This window comes from Gopherus flavomarginatus, chromosome 1 (genome assembly GCF_025201925.1).
Source record: "Gopherus flavomarginatus isolate rGopFla2 chromosome 1, rGopFla2.mat.asm, whole genome shotgun sequence".
Classification (NCBI taxonomy): Eukaryota; Metazoa; Chordata; order Testudines; family Testudinidae; genus Gopherus; species Gopherus flavomarginatus.
Genome location: NC_066617.1, coordinates 290,218,524 through 290,237,394, shown reverse-complemented (window position 1 = coordinate 290,237,394; position 18,871 = coordinate 290,218,524). Strand labels below are relative to the sequence as shown.

At 38.5% G+C, this 18,871-nt stretch overlaps 1 protein-coding gene across 14 annotated transcripts in view; it reads right to left on the bottom strand.

Annotated features, from left to right (window-relative positions):
* The window catches only part of MYCBP2 (MYC binding protein 2), a 445,111-nt gene that overhangs the window by 276,619 nt on the left and 149,621 nt on the right, over positions 1-18,871 (bottom strand). For 13 of the 14 annotated variants that reach the window (XM_050946493.1, XM_050946502.1, XM_050946519.1 and 10 more), the window contains exons 18-24: positions 17,960-18,067; positions 15,997-16,116; positions 14,222-14,303; positions 11,470-11,587; positions 9,808-10,012; positions 9,268-9,421; positions 1,182-1,354 (exon numbers count right to left, since the gene is read on the bottom strand). In XM_050946493.1, coding sequence (XP_050802450.1) covers positions 1,182-1,354; positions 9,268-9,421; positions 9,808-10,012; positions 11,470-11,587; positions 14,222-14,303; positions 15,997-16,116; positions 17,960-18,067 — 960 coding nt within the window. The remainder of the gene's footprint in view (positions 1-1,181; positions 1,355-9,267; positions 9,422-9,807; positions 10,013-11,469; positions 11,588-14,221; positions 14,304-15,996; positions 16,117-17,959; positions 18,068-18,871) is intronic. The other variant, XM_050946529.1, reaches the window with a different exon arrangement.

The window sequence follows — 18,871 nt, the reverse complement described above, 5'->3', positions numbered from 1 at the left end:
ACCAGAGTGTACCAGGCACTGGAATTCCTGGTTGGTGGCAGCGCTACAAGTACTAAGCTGGTAATTGAGTTTAGAGGAATTCATGCTGGTACACCATCTTTTGGACGCTAAGGTTCAGAGTGGGGAATTATACCATGACACCATCAAAGGGAAAGTCCTCAAAGATGTTTTGGACCTCCATTTCAAAATTCTAAAAACTGAAGCCAGGATGCTGTGCATATGATCACTGCTGCGGCAACAGATTGAGCAGCAGTGTCCGCGGCATCCCAGTGAGACCTGAAAAGACGTTCTGGCTAACAGTTGCCCCTAATTGTAGCCTAAGACAGCTCACTCTGTTCAGTTGGTAAATGTTCAATAAAGGTGAAAAAATGGTGTAATTTGAGTGGTTGTATATAGCCATGACAGCCTGACAGTTTGCTATTCTAAACTGAAGTGTTGGGGAGGAGTAGATCTTGCAGCCAAATCAATTAAGACGTTGTTGATCTTTATCATACAGAGGGGCTTTAGCAGGACGTGAAGTCTGAAACAGTCTTAGTTGGAGGAGACAGACTTTAGAGCAGGCTTCTTCTGAGAAGAATGGGCTCTCTTCTTCTAGGTCTTCTCTGAGGATTTACCTCCAACAGATCCAAGTGAATGTGCTGAAGTCAAACGGGCACTAAGTTCACTCCCAGACCGACATCTGAGGTGAGCGGATGGGCATCCTGACCTGGAACTGAAGCTGGACAGGGAGAATGCTCCATTGTTAAGAGTCAGAGTCTTTTCTCATGATTCTTCCTACCTCTGCCCTTAAACTCAGACCAGAACTTTTGAGACCAATTCCTCTGAAACAAAGTAAATAGAAATGAGAGACAGAGAGGCTAATAGACTATTTTTGAATAGAAAGGCACACTAATACTCTGTCTCAGGCTGAGGCGGATGAGAAGGAACTGAGAGCAGTTCCACTGTGCAGCTCTATATAGCCTCCGTGGAAGGCATGAGGATGTGTACGGCATATTTGCAAGTCGAATGAGCACTATTACAAAAAAATCTCTGATCTCAGGTGTATGGGGTGTAAACACACCTGAAGTGGAGCACCCATGGGGACACTACTCAAAGACAACACAAACACAAACACACATATACAGCAGAGTGCATTTACTATTACTTTACAGCTTTTTGATTCATCAACCATAAATTTATACCTAGAATGTGCAAAGCTGCATGAGACCTGGTGGTTAGAGCTTTGGATCCTGTTGGAAGAGCAAGTTCCGGGCTTAGAATACTACATCGGGATTGCATGTCTGGAGCTGAGGGAAGCCTGGAATCAGCAACAACGGCATTGTAACTCCACAGTTCTCTAGTATTTGGTCGAAACCTGACCCAAAAACACAAAGTAAAAAAAAAATATTTCAATGTAGCAAAAAAATAAATTTAACAAAAAATATTAACTGAACCTTTTTTAATATCTAAACTTTCTAAACTATTTTAATATCTACTAAAAACTACTTAATGATAGTTCCGACTAGTAGAGAATGTTATGATTGCAATCCACTGTACCAATGAAATATATGTTATGCAAGATAATCACTATTTATTACAAAAATGTAACAAAAGCCCCAAACATTCTTAATAACCTTAAATTCAAACAAACAGGTTAGATTATTTAAATTTTCAGAACATCCAAAAAATGTCCTAAGCATGTCTCAGAGCTAACAAGAGATGTTAAAATGGTTGTTTATTTCAGGAGCTTAAAAGTGAATTATAGATGTAATACAAGAAGTGACAGTACCAAACAGTAGGGGATGAGGCAAAAAATAAAAAGCTTTAAATTGGAAGCCATAAGGTTACTCAGTTTTGATGCACGTAAATCTTGGGGTTGAGGGGTCCCAACATATTTTTGCTTGTTTTTTTCAACAGACAGTACCTTCTTGTGGATGACCCATATGAAGAGGTTTCTTTAAGGGAGAATGATATGGACACAGTAACTTAGCAATGGATTGAAAGAATCTTCTGTGTGCAGGGGCAGCATGGAATAAGATGGAGAAAGGGAATGAAACGAGTAAGAAGTATTTGTTATCAATGGTATATCAATGATGATAGTTAAAATTGACACAAATTATTTCACTGCTCATCAAAGCATGTTAGTAAGGAAAGAACAATAATATTTTGAAGACCTATAGCATCTTTCCTCTCCATCTGATTCATGAAGATAGAAGGGTAGGTGGAAACAAACAAAGCCCTGAAAGCATATAAAAGCCACACTGAAGGAGAAGCAGATCTCATAGATCCAAACAGGTCATCTAAACAGATCCCATAGATTTGAGCAGGGCATCTAAGCCCCTGTGAAAAGGATTAAATCCTGCAGAGCCCAGATGGCCATTCAAGCCCTGGCCTCTAGTCAGATTGCATCCTTTCTAAACAAATGTGGGCTAACGGGCTTCCTCCCTAGGTCTATAGCTGCTACTGCTTGTCCTTCCTATAGACTTTTTGACTCAGGCAGAAATTTATGCAACACTTCCACTTGACTCATTTTCAAGATTTTCTTCACAATCATGATGGCTAGAAACTTCTCTCTAAATGAAAGCTGCGATTCTGATGTTATCATAGAGCCTTAAGCATATAACTATTGCCTTAACTCATCTCTGCTCATAGGTGTATCTGAACTCTGATGAAGCGAACTCAATCTTGAAGAGACCATCACAGCACACATTTTGAATATATGAAGGTTAGTTACCTGTAACCGAGGTTCTTCAATATGGACTTTGCATATTGACACTCGTGGGATGCTCTGACTGATGCAGCCCAAATGGTAAAATTCTACGAGCTATAGCTGTTGAAGCACCCACGCGGCTCCCTTACACTCTCCTCCCTACTCCTACAGAAGCCTCGAGTTCTAGGGCAAGAGTTTAAAAGGAGTGTGATGACCCACCACCTCAGTTCATTCAACTGCAACCCCCAGTCCTCTGCTAAGTAGGACTCTGAGGTAATAGGGAAAGGTGGGTGGGGAATGTGAATATCCAGAGTTCATCTTGAAGAATCTCAGTTACAGGTAAGTAAACTTCATTTCTTCCTTTGAATGTCCTCTGCATATTCCTACTCATGGGATAGATTAACAAGTACTCTGACCTAATGGGGTGGAACCTGGCGTTCTAGTTAAACAAGTTGTGCATGACTGCCTTGCCAAACTTTGCACCAGATCTAGATTCCAAATCTAAAGAACAATGATTAGTAAAAGTGTGAACACAACTCTGGGTTGCTACTGTACATATCTTCACCAGAGAACTGTATCTAGAGAAAGCCATGCAAGCTGCCTTTGATTTTTCTGAATGAGTTCTGCTGCCTTGAGGAATGGATAATCCCTTCGATTTATATGCTTCATAAATACCAAATCTAACCCATCTAGACAGATTCTGTATATAAACAACTTTTCCCTTGTTTTTTGGTCCACAAGCTCTGAACATCTTGGAAGACTGTCTAAATGTTGTAGTCCTATCTAAATAAAAAGACAACACTCTTCACATACAACATATGTAATTTAGCATCCCCATCGTGAGTACGGGATTTGTGAAAGATGACTGGTAAAATTATAGATTGATTTATGTGAAAAATCAGAATTTTTTTGGTAAAAACTTAGAAAGAGCAAAGAACCACTTTATCCTCATGAAAAATAGCGGATAGTAGATCAGTGATTAATGCATGTAATTCACTTATGCATGTTGCAGAAGTGACTGCTATCAAAAACACTATTTTTTACAGACAAATGAAATAAAGAATAGGTTCAAAGTGGGGGGGGGTCCCATTAATTGTGTTGTAATACATTCAGATTCCAAGAGAGCATAGGAGTTTGTATTGAAGGATACAAATTAAGGCTTTTTAAAAACCTCTTAACTGTATCTCATTAGCGAAAACTGATTTTCCCTCTACAGGTACATGCTATGCTGACATGGCTGAGCTATGAACCTTAACTGAAGATAAACAAAATTATGCTTTAAATACAATAAATATTCTAATACATAATTAATTGTTGCCATATAAGGATCCATGTTATACATGGAAATCCACAATAAAAACCTCCTCCATTTAAGACTATAGCACTTTTGTGTGGATTCTTTTCTAGACTAAAACAATACATTCTGTACTTCTAATGAAAGCCTTTCTTCTAGCTCATCTAAAGATCTATTCCCCAAGCAGTCAAGTGAAGGGACCAAAGGGTCAGATGCATAATTTCACAGATATAATGCTGTCATATAGTCTATTACTAACAGAATTGCTTTGTTTTTGAGTTGACATAGAAAATAACAGTCAGAATAGCTCTAATGTACCAGTTCTAAAGTATTGATGTGTAAGTTCCTTTGATGAACAGTGATCTCTGACCAACAATTCACTGTTCTGATGGGCTCCCCATCCTAGGGTAGATGTATCCATGATCAGTATTACTGATGATGTAAGGGATTGAAAAGGTACATCTTTCATTGCAATTTGATTGTCTGTCCACCACGTTAAATAACAACATCGGATGTGGAATTAAAATTTTTTCAGTGAATATTGTCTAAACCTGGTTTGTAATTCTTTGCTAACTAGTGTTGAAGACCTCATCTGAAGACTAGCATAAGGAGGCACTGCTGTGGTTGACGTCAACAGACCTAACAACTGAAGGACGAAAAGAATAAATTGTCTCAGTAACCGGCAGAGGAAATACATACATCTTTTTATGTTGATCTCTCTCCCCTCTGGGAGAACAGCATTCTTCACAGTTGAATCCACTATGGCTCCTATACAAAGAACCCTTTAAATAGGATTTAAACATAGCTTTTCCCAGTTTACTGGTAATTACAGACTGACAAATAGTGAATATATTTAATTTACAAGATCACTTCCCTAAATGACACTTATTAAATCATCTAGGTACAAGTATACCTACATCCCCTGCCACTTTAGGTATACTGCCACAACAGACAGGCATTTTGTAAATATCCTGGGTGCTGCAGATAACTCAAAAGGGAGGGCCTTGTATTGAAAAATAGTCGTCTCCAACAATGAAACCGGAAAATTTCAATGACATTGTTTAGAGAAATGTGCAAGTATGGGTCTTAAGATCAGAGCTGCAAAACATTCCTGGAGGGAAAGAGGTGGTGTTAGAGATAACATGCAGAAGTGAAGTTCTTTTATATAAAGTGTTTAATTTCCTTAAATCCAGACCTCTTTCCTCTGTGATCTCATGAAACAACCGCTACTACACCTAACTATAGTAGAGATTGGAAATCCTTTTATTTAGCAAATCAAGATGACTGATCTCTGTCCAAATATGAAGTGGGTGGCTTGTTGGGGGGAGAGGTTCTGAACTGAATTGTATAACTGTATAAAAGAATTTGAATATCCATCTGTCCAATGTTAACAACTCCCACTGCTGAAAGAAAATGGGACAACTAGTCCCCAAACTGTGGACTAAACAATGCCCATACTGGCTGGCTCGAAGCCCCGTGTCATTATGTCAGATCCGATGCACGGCAGAAGATGAAGATGACAAAACTTTCCCTTTATTATTGCAAGGTTTAACATTCTTCCTCCATTGACGTTGGTATTGTGAAGTATGATGTTTTGGATGAAAATGGTATGCTCTTCTCTGGTAACTGTAATGATTTGGAGACAAAGAAGATGGATATTGCCTTTGATACTTGTTTAATGAAGTAGAATATGACTTCTTCCCTACTTAAAGAAACCTAAAGATCTAGCAGATCTTACATTTTTCATGCTCTCCGGTACCTCTTTAGTCTGAACACTCAACAGACTATTCAACTTCAAATGGAAGGTCCATGAGCCTCATTTCTGTTTCATAAAGGAGTCCCACCAATCTTAACCAGGTGTGTCTCCTTAGTGAGACAGCCAAAACTACTGATCTTGCTGAAATATCTGAGGATTCAAAGTGACTGTCAACTGTTGCTTAGCAACATTAGGTCCTTCAGTCAAAATAGTATTTGATAACCTTTGGTGGTCCTCTTGAAGCACATTAAGAAAAGGACATTTTGCTCCAGAAATGGTATTGGTACCTAGCCATGACAGCCTCATAGTTGAATATGCACATGCTGATTTTCTCTGAAGAAAATGTATTTCTTCCTAATACATTCAGCCTCTTCCCTTCTTTATCCAACGGAGCAGAGTGAGCTTGGGCACTTTTTGATCTGTGAAATGTCACTTTGACTACCAATGAATTAGGAGGCAGGTAAGTATGAAACATAGCAAGTCCTTCTTCAGAGAACTGATATATCATCTTTAGAGAAAAGCTGAGTGGTTGATATATTTCATAACAAGGGAAATATGATTAGTTATCTAACCACTGACCCCAAAATACCACAGAGGATGTGATGATTCCTCCACAAAAACAGAAGGAATAAGTTAGCATCTTTGACATTCAAGATACTAACTCCTGAAAGGCTATAGCATCTTCTGATGGTGATGATACTGAGATGTCCTCCACATTTCCATTTGGAGAAGACACATCCCTTAATTCTGAATCAGAATCTATCAGCTCCAGCTTGTCCTCATCTTTTACCAATTTCTTTAGGTGAGTTCTTCTGAGGAAGCTGTATTGGATGGTCCTTATCCATTGGATTTAACAACTGAATGTCGTCCTAATATAGTTTTGCTGAAAGCTGTCCTTACACTTTCCTAATAAGGTGCCCAAAATGGCCAGTGAGACCATCTTCCTAAAGGAGGTATCTATCACTCAGGCCAAAACCACACTGGATAGATCAAGCTGGAAATATTTCTGTGCCGGCGGATCCAGACCACCTGCACTGAACTGGTTATAATAATTTTTTCCTGGTTCTAATCTGTAATCTGTATTTCTCTTCTAGCTCCAAATCACTCAAGGCTCAGATGGGACTTGAGACAATAACCTCCTTGAAATGGAGAGCAGAGAACAGTTCTTCTCCAGGGATCTTAATTGAATGCAGCAACACAGTGCTGCTGACTCTCAGAAAAGCAGTCAGTCTGATTGCCTGCAGCAGCCCAAGTAATGTGTCCTAAGAAGCAGTACCAGGCTTAACTGTCAATGGAGCCACAGATGGATCCATATGATGAACTACTACTTTAACGGTATTGTGCCAGTTAACAAACCCTCATCAGTTCTCTTAACTGGATCCTTAGATCTCACCATAAGGCCAGGCTCCTCCAGATGTGATATTGTCGGATCTGTACAAGGACAACTCCCAACTCTGAGCTGAGATCTTAAGTCAGATCCCGGCTCTATAAATAGATTCTGTCCTTGTAAATCTCTCTCTCAGATTGGTTCTTTGTATTGAGGCTGACATCAAGGCGATCTGCACATTTTTTCTTGGTACTGCAACCAATACTTTCTGAAATGGGACAGCTATGGAAACAGTTTATCACTGATCCAAAACTTTTCTTTTTTGGATCCTTAACTATGACAGATCCTGCGTCTGACACAGAAGCCGAATCTGTTTTTTTCCCCAGCTAAAATGACTGGAACCAGTGTGGACTACAACCACACTCTGAGAATCTGCTGCCACTGTAAGCGATTCCTGCAATAAAACTGACTGCAGCCTATTTCATCTCTCGCACTCTTAGCCCTTGCGATAAACAGACTGTCAAGTATCAGGGGGTAGCCATGTAAGTCTGAAGAAACGCATCTGAAGAAGTGGGTTTTTTACCCACAAAAACTTATGCCCAAATAAATCTGTTAGTCTTTAAGGTGTCACCAGACTCCTCGTTGTTTTTATTAAGCAGATTAGATATTCAGAGGGAGAACGATCTTCCCCCAAGCATGCCAAGCATCTGATATGTGCATCTGATGCTGGGAATACTGCTGGTCACAGAAACATCTTTTGAATCCAGGCTTCTTAATCTTCTGATTCAACATGTTATCCTTTAGCTACCTACCTCTAAGTAACAATATATAACTATATGCACTTAGGTAACAACTGACCAATACAAACTATCTAGCTACTACTCCATAAGGATCACACAACAACAGTGTAACCCTCCAGCTGATCATGGTTGAAGGAACTGAGGTGATGGAATTCCACACAACTTTTAAACTCCAGAACACCCAGAGTAGCCCAAGGGGATGGGGAGAGCAAGTAGAGGGACCAAGGGAGGCACATAGAAACTCCAATGGCTACTGCTAATAGAATCTTACCATTCAGGTTGCACTGCACTGGTTGGAGCATTCTATGAGTGGGAATATACAGAGGACACTTGAAGTAAGAGCTATAATCTATTGTGAATGTCCTCTTATTTTTATGTCTCAAGTGGGCAGAGTTTAGAAGAGTACCACTTCTTCCCTCTACTGATCAGCTGTGATCAGTGAGACTGCTGAGGAAGATCCTTCAGTAACTGAATTGAGAGATTAAGACATGAACAAGTAGTTTAACTGTTGGGCAAGGCAAGAAGATTCAGATATGCAATACATTGTCAGAAGAAACAGTAAAATCTGAATAAGGCTTGGACACAACGCAAGGAAAACAGACGGAGGAATTTAAGATTACCAAATATTTTGAGCCTGGAGAAGTTGTTGAAAATAACGAGACCAAATGATGTGACGAGAATTCAGGAGGAAAAAGAGCTCTGTTTAGGCCATGTTGAGCTCGAGTGGACAGCAAGCCATCCAAGAAGAAAAAACAGAGATACAGTTTGTCACAGGGTAGCTGGTTGCTCTGATAAACTGAGCCTTACTGATAGGTAAGTCCAATTCAGTTAAAGAGGGCTAGCCTACACCTGGGCCTAAAAAGGGCTGGTAGTAGGCAGCTGGAGGGAGGAAAGACTGAGATAGGTTGAGCCCTGGAGAGGAATGGACAGAGCAAGCTAAGCCCTGCGGAGGAAAAGCCACACTGGAGTGCAGTTAGCTCCTACTGTGGGTCCCTAGAGCAAAGGGGCCAAAAGGCTCAGGGAAGCAGCTCTGTGGCTGCTGTTCCAGGATGGGAGCAGAGCTGACTAAGGCTGGGAAGTTGCCAGGAGCAGGTGTGCTAGAGACCTCTGGGAGGGCTGACCCTAAAGCCTGGGACCAATGACTGAACTGAGACTGTTTTCTGTTTAAAGAAATAAACCTCCTTGAAAAGACTGGGCATGACAGCACATGCTTTGGAGCCAAGGAAAAGCAAAAGGCCTGGCACATATATAAAGGAGACTAAACAGAAGCCTTCTTACGATCGGTAACAGAAATGATAGTTGATCCTATGTGAGCAGATGATGCTACCCACAATTGTTCTAATAAATTCAATCTTATTTCTATACTGATGCCCCCTTTCAGTGACTACAAACCACACTTGCCTCCAAATAACATCATAAACAGGATCCAGACATACTCCAAACCCTTGAAGATCCTCCTGTTCAGAATCATTAAATGTCTTGCAACTCCCATCTACTTTATTTATCAGAAGACATTTAAACGGAGGCGGTTCTGACATAGAAGCAGGGACCAAACCTGGAAAAAATAGACAAATAGTCCATCTGTCACATGCTAGCCTCCATCTCTGAAGTAATAATAATACTGTAAGGAAGAGTACACTTATAGTACAATATCTAATAGATGTGATGAGATGTTTTTAACTGTGCTGGAACATTAAAAATTTAAGAGACGCTTGGAGGATTTTTATTTGTATTAATAATAAAATCACATTTGTAAATCAATTAAGAGTACCATATAAAATGTAAATATCCTAAAAGTAAAATGGAGTGTCATAAAATAAAAGTTTACTCAATTTGTATCTTTTACTTACTACCTCCACTGCTTGCATTGTAATGTTTCAAGTTCCTTCACTAAATGTATGTTAAATGAACTAATTTACAATACCGTTGAAGAGCTCTTACCTATTATATGCCTGCTTGCAAAGATCTCAGACGTGGCTAGAACATGAGAGTTAATGAGAGCTTCATCAATCCGAAGAAAGGTCTGATCTCCACTTGCTCCAATCCAAGTAGCTTTGCGTCCATATTTAGATCCAATATTAGGCATAGGTGCTGGCTTTGCATTCCAGTAAGGCACATCCAAAATTGGTCTGCCAAGCTGTCCCTTCTAAAGAAAGAAATCAGTAATTAGTAAATACTAGCAAAAATAGTTTCAGAGGGATAAAATAGCACAGTTTCAACATACAAAATGGAAAATCGGAAAAAAACCCATTTAAAGTTTACTTCATAATGCTATCATACTGTGGCATGTGGCCTCGAGGGGGTGGGGCCACTGTTCAGGCACCACTGTCCCCCCACACACACACACACACACACTTTTAGGGAGCTTCCAGTACTCCTGGGATGAGGTATTCTCTTTTATTGGACCAACTTCAGTTAGTGAGAGACAATTTTTTGAGTTTATAAAGAGCTTTTCTTCCGGTCTGGGAAACTAACTCAAAATATGTCTGCTAAATGCAGGGTTTCAACAGATTGTTTAGCATACATAGTTAAATATTCAAACGGACCACTCAAGGTGATGTGGCCTATTAACACCACTCTAGTCATACGGAGAGAAGGAAGAGGGGAGGAAGTAGCTGGGGAAGGGGGAGGTTGTTAGTGGGTTTCAGATTGTTGTAATAAGCCCTAAATCCAGTGCCTCTATTCAGTCGATGATTTTTAGTGTCTAGCAAAGTTATGAATTTAAGCTACATCCTACAATTTTTAACCTTACGTTAATCTTACATGTTTGAATCAGCCCTACTACTGGTGTGAGGAAAAAGGAGGTGGTGCCTCCAGGACTGGCGCTAGGGGTTTGAGCGCCCTAGGCGGATGGCAATTTCACCGCCCCGCGCGCTGGTCCCGCGGCTCCACTGGAGCTACCGCAGTGGTGCCTGCGGAGGGTCCGGTACTCTGTGGCTCCGGTGGAGCTGCCGCAGTCGTGCTTGCGGGCGGTTCACCGGAGCCGCGTGAGCAGCCGACCGTCCGCAGGCACGACTGCAGCAGCGCAACCGGAGCCGTGGAGCACCGGACCCTCCGCAGGCACAACTGTGGCAGCTCTGCCAGAGCCGCCTGCCACCCATTCCGGCAAAACAGTGCCCACCAATTATTCTGGCGCCCTAGGCAATTGCCTAGGCAGCCTAAATGGTAGCGCCAGCCCTGGGTGCCTCCCACAACTCCCCTTGCAGCCCAAGCAGAAGCTCTGATGTGAGTCAGGAGTGTGCTGAACCGTAACAATCTTCTCCATGCATTATCTTCTCATGTAGAAATATTCTACAGGTGCCATGAAATCCCACCACGTTAGTTTGCAGACATTAATGCCAATTAGAAAAAAAGTTCCCCTTGTAAACTATGTAAATTTGATATGGGAGACACTAAGGAACAGCAGGAGATTTTCAGAGTCATGCTTTTCTAATCAGATTTAAAATAAAGACACACAAACACTTAATATGCACAGGCATAAGTTAGGTATATGTAAATGTGTGTAATTGTGAAAAAAAATTCTAACAACTATTTACTATAACTCTGAGTGTACAATATATAGATAAAAACTATTTCCAAAAGTAAAAAGAAATGTTTCCTTACAGAGAAACTTCCAAATGTGAAGACCTGTCCATCCATTAAGAGAATGGCTGTATGGTTGCTTCCTGCAGTAACTTGAGTGCTAGGACCTGGTAATGCCTGTACCAGAGTGGGACATCCCCTATGTCAAAATAAAACCACACCAGTATCAGTGCATCTTTATGCAATATTTAACACATGCAATACTAATGTTAGTAACTGCGCAGCTGATCACAAAGTAATATTGTTATTGTCATTTGTCAGATACTCTCTGGAATACTATTTGTATTACCACGCAACTGAACATCTGTCTAGTATTCTGGTCCCAAGCATGGCTGGCAAGACTACTGGATGACTCTGTCCCAGCTCTCTAGGGAGGGGCAGAGAAGATCCTGGTTCTGCATCTTTCAAATGGAGGGAAAGGCATTAGAACATCCCTCTTTCCTCCAAAGTCCATAGATACTAGGAAGAATAATCTCACCAGAAGACCTGAAAAGTCTTCTGTGTACCTCCCAAATACAGAGGTGTTTAAGAAGTGTTCAGCTGGAGTGGAAGTAGTGAGTGTATCTGAGGGAGAGGACAGTAGTGGTGAGTGGGGGGAACGCTGAAGTGATAGATTAGAAAAGAAACATTGAGATTGAGAGGTGAGAAAAAAAATAACATTGAGGTGAGCAAATTAAAGGCCTGACAATTCAAAACTGACTTCAGTGGGCTTTGGAGCATGGCCTAAGTGCTTGCCTACACTTGCAAATTGTTTCAGATTAAGGTAGGGTCTAAATTGAAAGTGGAACAGCTATTTCTGAATAACCTCATATGCAGAGAATCCCTGATGACTAGAGGGAAGAACAATGGAAAGATTAGGCATGAGAAAAAAAAAAGAGAAGAAGAGAAAGAGAATACAGGTAAAGAAGGACACTGAATATGAAAGCAAAAATAAAGATACACAAAAATATATAATTAAGGAAAGAAAATCTCGAACTGAGGAGTAAAAGTGGTAATGTACAAGTGAAATGTATATTAGCAAGTTACATTATTTAAGATGCTGTAGAAAACTCAGTTCTTATTGGTCAGCAATATGCTGATTTGGACAGACATGGTTCCCTCTGCACAAAGGTTATCATTCTAAAATAGTTAAAGTAGCAAAACACCAGATATTCTGATGATAATCCAAAACAAAGATGAAGGAAATTTAGGCTTTATTATATTCTATAAATATAAAGCATTAAGTGAGTTAATGTGATGTTAAGGCTAGAATTTGAAACACTGAAAACATGGGAAAATAAAGTTAGGAGCTTACAGGAACATTATCTCTGCAACTGCACAATCCTGTAAATTTTATGGTATAGATACAACAAAATGAACAGTAAATATATTAAATTACACATTTAGGGCTCGATCCTGAGGTGCTCTGCACCTTTCAGGACCAGGTACTTAAATATTAAAGCAGGAATAAAATATTATATGCTTACACACTGGCAATATATATATAAAAATATAGTCTTTTATCTGACTAAAAAAATGCTCTAGAACCCTATTTACATTAATTCTTATGGGGAAATTGGATTCTCTTAACATCATTTCGCTTACAGTAGCATTTTTCAGGAACGTAACTACAATGTTAACCGAGAGTTACTGTATACTGGCAAAGCAATCCTAGGATGTAGATGTGGCCTAAATTATCTCTTGACTTTAATATGCGCTTCCACTATCCATACATACTTTTCTTACCCTCTTCCTCTCTGACCCTGTCCCCCTCACCTAGTTTCCCTTCAAATTTTGTTTCCATTTAGCTTATTGTCTCATAAGCCCATTCAAAAAACCCCAAACTGTGAAACATGATGTTTGCTGCTATCCCACTGTTCACTTTGCTTGTGTGTTCTCTCTCTTCCCCCACTCTGTGTCTGTCTTGCTTATTTCAATAATATGAGCTTCAGGGCAAGGGCCATCTACTACTCTGTGTTTGTACAGTGCCTAGAACAATGGGATCTCATTCTTGGTTGGTCTTTAGTCACTATTGTAAGAGACATAATATAAAGAAGTTTCTTTACTGAAGTTCTTAAGGGCATAAGGATTTCAGCACATATATTTTTACCTTGTGAAACTCACAAACTTGGCAGATTTTTTGGCACTAAAATCTTTATCCACTGCAGTCTTAATACGTCTGGGAAACTACAATGCATGAAGGGAATCTGCAAAAACTTTAAAAAACATTTCATCTTTGGGCCCAGACAATGTATAGAAATTTTCAGATCAAAGAAAAAGCTACACACTTTGAATTGTATGATAGTTTTCATAAACTAAAGTTTTTGAAATACTTTGGGGATTGAAATTTTCCCTGCTTGCTATCTGCTAGAAGGCAGGTACTGTTTGTTCTTAAAGTCTGAGCAAAGTCCCTTCCTGCTATTTTTTTGACTAACTGGTAATAGAAGGAAACACTTTTCCCCAGAGTAAAATTCCTGTAACCATTTTTTTTAAAAGACATAGCAACACAACATATAGATCTTCATGTGAACAGTTCTTTGAAGACTAAATGCTTTTAGCTTATTCTAGAGGAAAAACTTGAAATAGCTGACACTGATTCTGAATATGCACAGGAGACATTTTCAAAAATTTTTTAGCAGAGCTTAAGGAAGTCCTGCCCTATTTATGTCACTCCTGAATATTCTCCCTGCCTCATCTAAGCAGGGAGAATATATCCATTATATGTAACCCAATTCATAGGTATGGAATGAAATTCAATAGTACAAATGTGTCCTTTAACCTATTTACAACATACCTGCAATTAACGTCTCCATGTCCCAGCTGCCCATGCTGCCCATATCCAAATGTGTAAACATCACCATTCTCCATCAAAACCACTAAAAATAAAATGTTTTGTTTTAAGAATATTTTTTTCCTGACAATTTGAAGGACCTCACACATCCATAGTTTGATGTGTACTTTATATTACTAAAAATATTTGTAGATGGTAACAATTTTACCCTCCTTGGCTTTAACTTATTACGTTCTTGATCCTGCAAAGACTTGCATACAATTAACTTTAAGCCTGTGAGTAGTCCCACTGAAGCCATTCCCTGGTAAAAAAAAAAGCTATTGAAATGTTTAACACTAATTACATTTTTCATCTGTTAATATAAACAAAACTGATTACAGAACTAACCATGTCAAATATGTTTTTGTCCAACAGTTTAATTACCAAAATCAAATTTTCATTTGAACAAACAAAAAGTAGCAATCAGAGCAAAATTAGAAAAAGTAACTGCTGGATTAAATTACCAGGTAACTGACTGCCATAAGCATTTATTACGTTTGTTTGCATACTAAGAACCTAGGCAGACTTATTCTCATCTTTCTGGGGAAAAATATTATCTCACCATTAAAATCCACTTTATCAAAGCCACTAATTTCCCATTCACCTCTGTATTTCCTAATATGTCTTGTTTCTGTGTGTTTGAGTTTCTTCACAGCAAGTTCTTTAGTACTGTACAAAACACAATACTGTACCTGCCCAATAATATTGTCAGCATGAAACAATTTTCTTGAATAAAACAAGGATAATATATTTGCACAGTTGCTTTTGTGATCATAACTGTACTTTAAAACAATTTTTTTCCATGCTAGAGATAATTTGGGAGCCTCCAATCAATGCTGGTTATAATGCTGGATTATAATTTGTTCCAATGGCACTCCAAATTAACTACAAAACTCACTAAAATTATTATAACAATAAATATTGCCTTGTGGTCAAATTCTGAACCTACTCTTTTTGGAACTGAGGGCCCTTGGAAGCATAACAGATGCAGTTCCACCACACAGAGGTTAATAATGTATGTGGTCCCATGAGTTACCCATCCCCTGCACAGTTCAGAATTAAAGTGGCAACTGGCAGGAAGAGTAGAGTGGAGTAGCAGTAGAGGATGGTTTCTTGATCACTGTATGTTTTCTTAACCCTCCTTCAGTGGTGAAGAGGACTGAAGTTGGCTGCAGATGTTAATCCAACCTAATTACTCCTTTGCACCCCCCCAGAGATGGCTAATCAAAATATCCAATAGAATGCCGAAGCCCAGAATTACAGTAGAACCTCAGAGTTATGAATACCAGATTTACAAACTGACCAGTCAACCATTCACCTCATTTGGAACAGAAGTACACAATCAGGCAGCAGCAGAAACAAAAAAAATACAGTACACTACTGTATTAAATATAAACTATTTAAAAAAAAAGGGAAAGCAGCATTTTTCTTCTGCGTAGTAAAGTCCCAAATCTGTATTAAGTCAATGTTCAGTTGTAAACTTTTGAAAGAACCACCATAACATTTTGTTCAGTTACAAACATTTAATAGTTACAAACAACCTCCAAACCTGAGGTATTCCTATTTCTGAGGTTCCACTGTACCCCAAAAATATCAATGATTTGAAACTTACTTCGGTAAGGATTAACACCACCTTTCCTCAGAGAGGGCAGCTCATGGTAGTTATACGAGTGGAAGGGCATATGATCACATTTTTTTTCAACAAGTGCACGCATTAGATAAAAGCTGTAGCTTTGTACCTGAATGGTGAAACCCACAACTGACTTGTACTGCCCGGAGTTCACAGTCAAAATGGACAGCCCCTGGAGGATAGGTTGTGATTTTGCTGGCATCCTTCTCACCCCTTTCTCCACTTCCGTCTACAAACATAATTCATAGTTATATTCCTATTCTTTTCAAGAAACAAAATTTAAGAATGAACAATGAGCAAGGGTGGGAAAAGAAAACACTGGACAAGGTAACAGCAAGAACAACTTGCAGTACAGCAGATTAAAGAGGTCAAAATGCATATACTGGTAATAAAGCAAATTTTGAGATACGATCCACTGATATTCTATTTGCAAACAATCTGCTAATGCACACGGTTCTGGACTGGGGGAAAAAACTATTAACCTAGTTAACTTCTGCAGAATGAACAAGTTAATTTAACTCAGCAAAACAGGAATTAATATAATGTATATGTGTTAAATACACACACTTGTTGCATGAAAATGGTACTGCACCTCCACTTCTTTAAGAAAACGACAATCGTTGCGCATATAGTTCTGTCAGTTTAAAAACAAATTAGCCATTCCCCTATCTCCTCCTTTTTATACAAATACAATGGTGTGTATAAGAGATTTTCTACATGAGTCTGAGTTGGTCATGTTACCTCTGTTTTACAAAATCATAAATGCAGTTCATCCCAAACAAGTGCTGGTAAACTTTTTGTCACAAAACCCATTGAAATTTGTTTAAGATACATTTTTCAGAATCTATTTTAGTGGGGGGGGGTTAAAAAAAATAGCACTACTGCTTTCCATGTAAAGACAGGTTGCACTAGGTACCATGCACAGACTTAGAGGAGACAAAATAAAAAGAATATCTTTGTAAATGTCTGGAAATCAATTAAAATACTTTTTCTATAAATTAGGGTGTCATTTTCGGATACTATAAAACAGATTGGCAATGAAGTTGTATTTGCACATGGAGATGAGGGAAGGCGCTTGCATAATAAATGCAGGAAGCTAGCAAAACAGAAGAACAGGCAGAAAGCTCCTTGTCATTAGACCAGCTGGTAAAGTGAAGAAAGCTGGTTGGGAAAGCTCCATGGAAAGAGTGTGAGTATAATTACTATCCTTTAATTTGCTAGTCTTGCCACTGTTCCTGGCCACCATGGCACCAGAGCATCCTGCTGCTGCTATTACTACAAAAGGTCAGTAAACACCTGTAGCTACTGTTCTGCTATGAAGACCTTAAAAAGCCACAGAGCTTTGTTTTGACAGGAACTAGTATTGAAAAGCAAGAGAAAATTCACGAAGTGAGCTAGAAAATTGCCCCATCTATTTTATGATTAAAATGACCACTGCTTTATTACCAAAAGTTGATGGAAACCAAACTATTTGCAGCAAGCTTTGAAAACATACGTGTCACTGCTTTTGACATAGGTCTTCTGTTACCTAAATGTAATTTTTTACTGAGTAATTAACCTTTGTAAACCGGAAATATCAAAAAAAGGCTTACTTATAGATGCTAAACCTACAGAAAAAATCAAACAGAAGCCTTCAATTAATGAATCTGTAATATAAACAATATTTTAGCAACTGCAACAGATACACATTGTGCAAGATCATAAAATTAAGACAAGAAAATGAAATGACAATGCATATGCCAGACCTGAATTACCTGGTCCAATGAAAAAATTAGAAAGTTGTGTAAAATTTCTTTAGTTTTATTTAAACAAACGAGAAAAGACACAGAAAAATAAAATGACATAATTTATCAAAGAAAAAAACAAAGATGATATAGGGTGTCAAACATTTTTACTTTTAAAGTAAACAAACATAAAATGTGTTTTCTTTCTCCTCAGGTTACAGAAGACTAACAAGAAAAGAGCAGAATAATTTTTGTGCATTTCTCTGAAAACAAAGATTCAGTGGATGGAAGAAATGACTCGGGAGGATGGGCATATGTCCCTCCTAGTCAATAAGGAAGACCAAATACCTTTGTGCTTGTCCCGCTTATGCTTTAGCTGTGCTGGATGGGGTCTGATTCTGGCTAGAGCCTGCTCTCGATGATTCATAAAAATAGGACCAGGAAATACAAGGGGGCCTGAGGAGAAACATTTTGCACATGCATAGGAAAGCTCACAAAATGGAAACAGCGTGTTCAAACAAAAAATAATTCAAATTAAAAGCGTGAAAAAATGACTCTACTTCTACATTGCTCCTGCACTTTACAAGGTCAAAAATAAGTTAATTTGATAATTCTTGAAGACAAGACCAACATATTATTCAAAGATGCAGTAATTTTCTCAAATAAGATACAGATTTTTCCCTTATTCAAGTCCATCGGACTACACGAGTTGTAAGCTGGAGAAGAATTTGGCCCTAAATAGTTAACATTCTATCTTACAGCTGAAGAAATTTTATATACCATACATTTCAGGCTATTCTATTATACTGCAAAGTATTCATTTGGCACAAAATATTCAAATATCACCATATCAAGGCTAAAAAAACAGAAATAATGTCCATAAAATTATCAACTACCTAAAGACATTCTTTGTGGAGAAGTGGTTATATAAAACTATGAACTTTGGTAGTTCGTTATATTGACATATTTACAAAGGAATGCTTCAAATCTAACAAATTATGTTTCTTTTAAATGACACAATTTGGAGAACATATTTACACTTGAATATATTACTTGCATTATTTATTTTAAAGATCCCAGGACTACACTTTTTGTTTAGATACTCTCTCCAAAAATGTGATAAGACATATTAAAATATCTTGTAGCTGCATTACGTAAAACTTTAAAAATAATTCTGTATGAAACTTTTTTTTGCTTGTTTATCACGTGTTTTATTTTTCACCATGTATTCTTTGTAACCAGAGACATTCAAATGTAGGG